This window comes from Nanorana parkeri, unplaced genomic scaffold (assembly GCF_000935625.1).
Source record: "Nanorana parkeri isolate BGI_ZX_2015 unplaced genomic scaffold, ASM93562v1 scaffold353, whole genome shotgun sequence".
Lineage (NCBI taxonomy): Eukaryota > Metazoa > Chordata > Amphibia > Anura > Dicroglossidae > Nanorana > Nanorana parkeri.
Genome location: NW_017306621.1, coordinates 458692 through 467157, shown reverse-complemented (window position 1 = coordinate 467157; position 8466 = coordinate 458692). Strand labels below are relative to the sequence as shown.

The window sequence follows — 8466 nt, the reverse complement described above, 5'->3', positions numbered from 1 at the left end:
ACTATGACAGCTTGATAAATTAACTTTTTTATTTTATTTTTGGCTATTAGGCTGATCCAAACTTAGGAACAGCTAATAATAACCTTAGAGACTGATCCTGACTTTAGTCAGATTCAGATCTCACTAAAAGCTCTTTGATCGTGCCTAGACGATCAGAAATGATACATTTCACTCAAAAGAGATACATTGTATTCTTTCAGTGAAATGTATCTAAACATCGGGCTCTCGAACTGTCAAAACAAATAGCAGAGAGGTGAGGTGAGTCACTGCTGCCTCTCTGCTATTTTGAGCTGTCAAATACGGGATCGCAAATTGCGGTCCTCTATTTGCATGTAACGGCTTCATTCTTTCATTAATGAAAGGAAGAAGCTTTTACAAAAAGCTTAATTATTTCATTAATTAATGCCTCAATACTGAGACATTAATGAATGACTGTTAAATGCTGAGAATCAGCAAATACCGGCATTACAAAGCCTGATATAACTCGTCACGTACAGTGTACGTGGCCAGTCATATAGGCACAAAGTGACAAGACGTACACTGTACGTCTCCCGTCACGAAGGGGTTAAACTAGTGGCATCCTTGTGGATCTCAGAACAGTTTTCAAAGTATGGCAGCAGAAAAACAAAAATACGAAGCTTACCAAATTTAGCTTGCCAATTTTAACCAGCTCTTCTCCATCAACAGTCATCTCTTTCATGTGGATCGTGACTGAAAACACGGAGTGAGAACGACTGCAAAGGAAAGAATAAAGTTAATCATGCAGAAAACACATAGGTAAGTGCAACCAAAAAAAAGGTCAGAAAGTCATCTTTAAAATGCAAAAAGGAAACAAGGACAGCAAAAGCGAATATGTAAGAGCCAAGGAGACATTGAGAAATGCTTCTACATACCTGGAGTAAGCATTCATCAAAGTAGAAGCAGTAGTCCTCTTGGCTGCGCCCCTCTCCAAGATGTGATAAACTTCATCCTTATTGTGTACAGTTACTTCCTCTAATCCTTTGATTATCACTCCTCTCTGCAATACAAAGTGCTTTAGATTTCCTTCAACAGTACAGAATAAACAGCATGGATAGAAAACAATACATCTTACAAAAGGACCACACAACACGTGCATGCAGAGTAAATAGAGCCCAAATGGAGTCAGAGTTGCATATATGAAATCCACATAAGTGTCCTTTAACAAACTTTTGTTCTTGTCAAATCCAAAACTTTATTAAAACTGTCAAAAGTCCAGCACATCTGTTGCCCAGGCTAACTCATTCATTATTGCAAATACTCAGGAAGAACCATTTAATCTGTGTTAATTATACAAGAAGTGGTTTAAGTAATGGTATGCCATCTGACACTATCTGTGATTGCACTCAGAACAGTCCCTTTGAAGTTCTTTGTATACTAGGTACATCTAAAAAAATAGAGCTCACCTTCTGCATACTTTGAGATCAAGTCCTGCACCTTACTAAACACAAAGCCCCACCCTGATCCTTCAGCCGTCAAATGCCAGACCTCTAAGGCCTGTGAAAATTCAGACAGTGGGACAAGTTAATGAGGGAGGCTTGGTCTTAACTTGGAAAAATGAAAAGTCCTGTGCACAGCCTGGGCTGATGATCCAAGGGGCTTTACAGGAACTGACAGCTGTGGTAGGAGTCCATGAACCTGTCAAATGTACCCTTGGAGATAGATATACCACATATCTTGAAAACCAATCATCTAGTCTGTAAAGAAATTCATCGGCTGACATATAGGGTACAATGAAAATAATGGCACCTTGTTTCGGGGATCATCAAACATCTGCAGTCGTTCTCCAACATCTGGTGATGGGCTTAGAAGATCAAACAGCTCCTCATTGTAGATTTCCAACAGAGACACTTTTACTGAGAACTCGGTGCCGTTCTCTGAAAGCTTCTCAAATATCTGATGAAGGGTTCGAGGGATTATGCCTGCCAGAGGGTCCTAGGGAGAAGGATATAACCCATGTATAAAAAAAGGTGTCCCATCAATGCATAGAGTCACCATTACATGAAGACAGAATAGGAAGAGCAGTAATCCTCATCCGCAAATTAGTCCATCCCATGCAGAGGAGGTGCAAATGATCTGGACTTTCCAGTGTAAAGCTGAATGCAGTTTATATCAACAATGTAAATCTTAGACTGACACAGAGAAGATCTCAGAGGGCTACAGTAACCATTTCCCTTCAAAATGTTAATGATAAATCATGTGACTTTATATAGGTTTATGAGCCCAGTGGCTAAGGCTAGCCATTTCACAGGCTGAATGAGATAAAAATCAATCCACACTAGATAAGCATGGAAGGTGTAATCTCACCTGCTAGCCATTGTATTCAAAAAGCAGGCACAGGCAGGTTTTCCTAAATACCCAAACAGTTACTGCAACCCAATAGGCTGCAGTCACTATTTGGCTGACAATTTTCCACCCAACTCCTTCGCTTTTTCATTTGAAGTTTGTTGAGCCAGGTGGTGCAGACAAGTCATCTACAGCTTGAACATCGACATTCGAGCAGAGTATGGCCTCCTTTGTCAAGACCTCTGGCTTGACAAAGAGGTCTTGAACCTCGAAACGCGTAGCCAAATTGCCCGATTGACATTCCCATCACCCAGCGAGATAGACCGCACTGGTTTCCAGCCCCGTGCCTGTCTCCAAAAACGATCTGTCACAACGACTGCTGACAGTTTTCCAAACCGCTACAGAGCGGCACTCTCGCTCCCGTTCAGCCGTCGGGTCTCGGCCTGGCCAGCTGATCTCCCACGGTATTGGACGGCACGAACACCCTCAGTGCAGAGCCTCTGTACAAACAAGGCTACAGGACGGCAAATTCTTGCGCTCCAGCCACAGGAGCCTCCTAGCTGTCACCACTACCTCTCCTCCACCATCAGGGGACCAAACCAGATACTTCCAAACCCATACCCCTCACCGGCAGGACATTACTACGTCCACCATTACTACGTTTGGCCCGTTTACCACATCCACACCGATCGCCCGAAGACACTGCTGAGCGATCCATACAGCCTTTCTCCTGATTTGCAAGACCTCATCTGGTCCACCCAAACAGTGAGTTTTCAGTCCAGTATTGTTTTTAAAGTTTTTAAAGTTGTTATCTATCCCCACAATATCCCAGGGTTGCAGCGCTTCTTTCCATCCTCCTTTTTACATGTGTCTGCAGGGTCCCTCCCCCTGAACGAGAAGCTGGCTCACCCCATTCTTTAATTAATTTTTAAGAATTCGTTTTAAAAATTCGTTTTAACTTTTGTTTTTGCTTCTAAATTGTTCCGGTATTGTTTAGTATTAAAAATTATTTTAAACAGATCTATTCCTCTTGCCACATTGCATAACAGTTGTGCGCTCGCCTTTTTTACCGTTTTTACACCAGTGGTAGGCAACCTCGGCACTCCTGCTGTGTTGAAACTAAAAAATCCATCATGCCTCTGGGTGCCTGTCTGATTCTTGCAGTGCCTCGTGGGACTTTTAGTTCCACAGCTGCTGTAGTGCTGATGTTACTTAGCCCACCTTACACCCTTATTAACCCCCCACATAAGTGAATCTTGGCGGGGGCCTGCTTAGACTTGATCAGCTGTATATTTTAAAATTGCCACTAGATGGAGGAATTTGCTTTTTTTAGCCTGCTCTGTAAGTAATGGTGTTTTCCCACTACAAGTGCTAATACCATCACAGTTATTCTTAACAGCTGTTAATGTAAAATCAGAAAGATTACTACAGAGATTATATGATCACTTGTTTAAATCGCATCATCAGGCAAGTGAAAACCAACTTTTAACGGCTAATGTTTGGGAAGTTTGAAAAAAAAAAAAATTAGCCATTTGAAGTGGTAATAATGATTCATGAGAAAATAAGTTAAGGGCCCATTTAACGGGGAAACATAACCCAAGATAGATATTTAAGACAAAGTCGATGCACAAGAAAAAAGAAAGAACTAAAACCCCCAACAGGGAGATGAGTCCTTATTCCTTGACACTAAGCAAAAAAAACAAAACAGAGCTTCTTCTAGCTGGGGGTTTGGCCACCAGTACAGGCCACCCCTAGGCTGTGCATTAACAAAATGGCCAAGATCTGAAGATCTCTGATGTGTCCTTCAATGAATGGAAGAGAAAGATTAGGAGGAAATTATGAATTGTGGAATTAAAATAACTAATTCACCTTATTGAATTGAGCATCATCTTTGCTCCCTATAACCCCCCGCCCCCAGGGTATGTAATGCACATTACTAAAAACCAGCCGACAAGGCAGGATACACATACCTCTTCCCATGTAAACTCTCCTTCTGCCGACCTCTCTCCTTCCATAGTAAAGGTTTTACCGGTACCAGTTTGACCATAGCTAGAGAAAAGAAGATGTCCTGAATTATACACCACTCATAGCTTATCTATATATCATATTAGTTCATATTTTATATTCTATTGGTATAGTGCAACAGAAATAAATACTGCATGCTGAAAGTAGTACTCACGCAAAAATGGTGCAGTTATAACCCATAATAACTTCATCCAGGATGGGACACACAACACTCCTGTACACTTCAATTTGTTTAGCAGATGGACCAAAAACCTGCAGAAAACAGAAGATAATATGGTAATCTATTCACACATGCACCAGTGAACCCAATGTGCAGGGTCCGTGCTAGAAGTATTTTGGTGGGCGAGATGACATGTGCTCTATGCCTGCCCCTTCATTGGCCCTGGGGTAGCCAAACTTAAGCCCTCCAGCTGTGGTAAAACTACAATTTCCACCATGCTCCTGCCTCTAGAGGTCATGCCTGCGGCTGTCAGTGTCTTGCAATGCCTTACGGTACTTGAATCTGGCACGGAAGCAAGAGACATGTACTGATCTCTGGCCACAGAGCTGCTGTGCTGGTTACGGGCTCACACCGGAGCTCGGGATCGCCAGCAGCGGAGGGGGGGCGCACACCTGCACGCATATTACAAGCAATCGGGTGTCTCTGAACGCTTGTATGTAAACAGCCATCGCTGGCTGTTTACATTCCAGGCTGATTTGACGCTCGTGCGTGCCGCCTTGCGGCGGGCACGAGCGGGGCAGGACGTTTAAAAACGCCCACCCGCATTCAAGAAGCCGCTGTCCGGTGGTTAAAGTGCATTTCCCCTTTTGCAGCCACATTGGGATAACCCCTTACATACGTGTTACATGTTTCTCATTCACATGTATGCTGTGTGAACAGAAATACATAACATAGTGGAGTTTTCTCAATTTTGCCTGCAAAAGTGGAAATGCACTTTAAGACTCTTCATAGATTTGCCAGCCACCTACCATATCAAACAGGTAGTTCTTTTTCCCCAGCTTGTCGTTGATTCCTCCAGTCCGTACTGACACATCTTTCCTCACAGCATCAAATTCCAGCACAGAATGGGAGTTAGCCTTGCGCTCCAACTGATTGAAAGGTCTGTATGATGGAAAATATGTTTAGTTAACCACTTGCTGCCTGGGGCATTTTCTTACCATTTGCACACAAGATAAAATCTGAATTTATGGCTAGAAAACAGCTTCAGACCCCCAAACAATTATAGATTTTCAATACAATATTTGCAATACAAAACAGTATTTTTGGGACAAAATACAATTAAATCAAATTTAGGGCACAGAAACAGAATACCCAATTTTTTGGTAAAATATAAAATATGGGGTCACATCAGGGAAATAGATACCAAACATATTAAGCCTTAAAATTGAATGTGCGTCTGTGAAACGCAAAAAAATAGAAAACCCAGCATTTTCCACAGGCGACGCTTTAAAAGCTTTTACTGCTCATCAGGTTAGTGATGAGTGATTCATAGCCCTAGAATGATTGCGCTCACTCAGACGTTCGTGGCGATATGGAACATGTGTGGCACAAATTAGTTTTTGCGTGTAGACACACCGGACATGCGTTTGCGCTTCTATGTACGTGGGGGTGGGGGCTTTAAAATGTTTTGCAGTTTTTTTAAATATATGTTACTTTCATTTTTTACACTTAACCTTATTGCTATCACATAGAGGCTAACAAGCCCCCTATGTTATAGCAAATATGATGCAGCAGGTCCTCTTTATGGGGACATCAGGGGTCTTCCAGACCCCCAATGTCACCTAGGGACCCCAAAGAAGCTGATGAAGCACAAATCTGCTTCCCCAGCTTCTTCTCCTGGCTTTAAGAGCCGGAGAATGTAAACAGTAACACTGGAAGTGATGCAATACACATCACTTCTGGGTCTAGTGAACGGAGAGATCCCTCCCTCCGATCGATGCAGGGAGACCGGCTGTGCCAGTCCCGGGTCCGCATTGGGGACAGCAGAAGCAGAGGTGGGCACACTCCGCAGTTTGGTACAAACGATCCAGCGCCCGTATAGCCGCCGCATCGCTTGTATCTGAATAGCCATCTCTGGCTGTTTACAACGGTAAGCCATAGACGTGTTCTTGGTATAACCGCTTCAAGGGGCCAGCTACATACATACATACATACATACATACTTTAAAGCAGGGGTCTCAAAACTCCAGCTGTGGTGAAACTACAAATCCCATGTGGCATTGCAAGATTCTCACAGCCACAGACATGATTCCCGAAGAGAGATGGATCATGGGATTTGTGGTTTCACCACAGCTGGAGGGCCGGAGGTTTGAGACCCCCGCTTTAAAGAGATTTTCCCTCAATTGTCTGGTGAGACTTGTTACCATGATAGAAAGTAAAATCTGGACCACCGGATAACAGTAATGACCAGACAGGGGTTCTAATCCTTTCCCTCTATGACTCGGATTTTGGCTTGACATACTTGGAACAGAAAACTAGACAGAGTGTGAGATGACATTGAACCTAAATGATTCCCACAACATACCTGCATCTCACCACCACCTGGATATTCTTTCCCTTGTCTTCCTTCTTGCTGGCAATGGCTGACGGTTGGGAAGACATTGTCACTCACTTGTGACCTAAACCAAGGGGAGGAAGACAAAACAAAAAAATTATTTACTACAACCATGTACATAGAGGAATGGCAGGTCCTTGATTTATCCCCTCTAGATGCACTCCTAATATTGAGAACACACACTTCTCAAGCCACTCTCTAAGAAAACTACTGGAGTGGTTCTTGGCCATTTTGATTTTGAAACTGATCAGGACACATTAAATACATACAAGAGAGCAGTTCAATCCAGTCCTAAGATTTACTCGCACATCACAGCCCCACCTGACAACAAAAAAGGGGACCTGATCTTTCTCCGCTACAGTTTCACTTACAGGTCCCCTCATCGCACTGGTACAGTGAAAGGAGAAGCAGCACACTGAGGAATTTATGTCAGTTACTCTACTGTCTACTCCTATCAACATTATTTCTTGCACTGCAGCACACCCGATTTGATTATTCTGCTGCTTCTCCCTCCCAATCTCTGGGCTCTGCTCCACAGACTGTACTGTAGACTGCAAGAGACTGATACCTAGCCATATCCAGGTACTTGCATTCAGAAAATACATGTAATGTATTAGCAAATACAGATCTGAGTTTATTTGCACCTTTATATCTGCCTGCAGTTCAGCTGTAATTATATACATTCTTTGTGCAAACAAATGTTACAATGTTTAGCCATAATATTTTGTTTGTAAGGGATACTTCTTATATGAAGGCTCAGCATTTGACACTGTGGAATCAATAGCAGACCCTGGGACAGACTTGGCTGTATGGTTTTCAGGTCAGTAAACACAGACTTGTATTGTGACAAGAAGTAGTAAAGTACAATCATTGTAGAGTAATGCAAAAACCGGTCTGCACCAATACATACAACCCAAATTACCAGGACTGAAACCAAATAATAATTGATGAGAATAGTTGTCAACTATCCTCATTATCGATTAGTTGGTTGGATCCCCTAGCTCTCTCCTCCACGCTGGGAGGAGGGCACAGCAAGCAGTGGGCGGTTGCAATAGCCAGCCTGCTATTGCAATTTGAAACGGCCAATAGCAGGCTGGCTATTGCACCAGCCCACTACCCGCTGTATTTACATTGAGCTACCATTCCCCGACAGAAGCTATTCAAGCGGCTTGTGCTTACAATAGTTATTCAAATAAAAATGGTAGAAAAAAAAAAAGTAAATTATGGTTTCGACCTGACAAATTCTGCTGCGGAAGGTGCATCGCAGTGCCATTCATTTCAATAGCACCCCAAACCCGCCTCCCACATAGTGTGATCGCCCGCACTGGAACGCACGGTACTGCAATGCTGTGCATTCCAGTGCGATTGTAAAACAAATAGTACATGCAGTGTTATTCTGAAGTAAACCTTATGTTGGCAACACAGCATTTGTGTATTTTATTTTAAATTAAAAGGAAGGTAATTATTTTTTTTATCCAATTAATCGCAAAGATTTAAAAAAAATGAAAAAAAAAAGAAAAAAAAAAAATCGACCATCTAATCAATTATGAAAACCATTAGTTGCAGCTCTACAAATTACAGT

At 42.5% G+C, this 8466-nt stretch overlaps 1 protein-coding gene across 1 annotated transcript in view; it reads right to left on the bottom strand.

Moving 5' to 3' along the window:
- Positions 1-8466, bottom strand: part of KIF11 (kinesin family member 11) — a 35455-nt gene that overhangs the window by 21556 nt on the left and 5433 nt on the right. Inside the window, exons 2-8 of the mRNA XM_018558683.1 lie at positions 6855-6948; positions 5299-5431; positions 4484-4581; positions 4275-4353; positions 1768-1953; positions 894-1018; positions 644-734 (exon numbers count right to left, since the gene is read on the bottom strand). Coding sequence (XP_018414185.1) covers positions 644-734; positions 894-1018; positions 1768-1953; positions 4275-4353; positions 4484-4581; positions 5299-5431; positions 6855-6931 — 789 coding nt within the window. The 5' untranslated portion in view covers positions 6932-6948. The remainder of the gene's footprint in view (positions 1-643; positions 735-893; positions 1019-1767; positions 1954-4274; positions 4354-4483; positions 4582-5298; positions 5432-6854; positions 6949-8466) is intronic.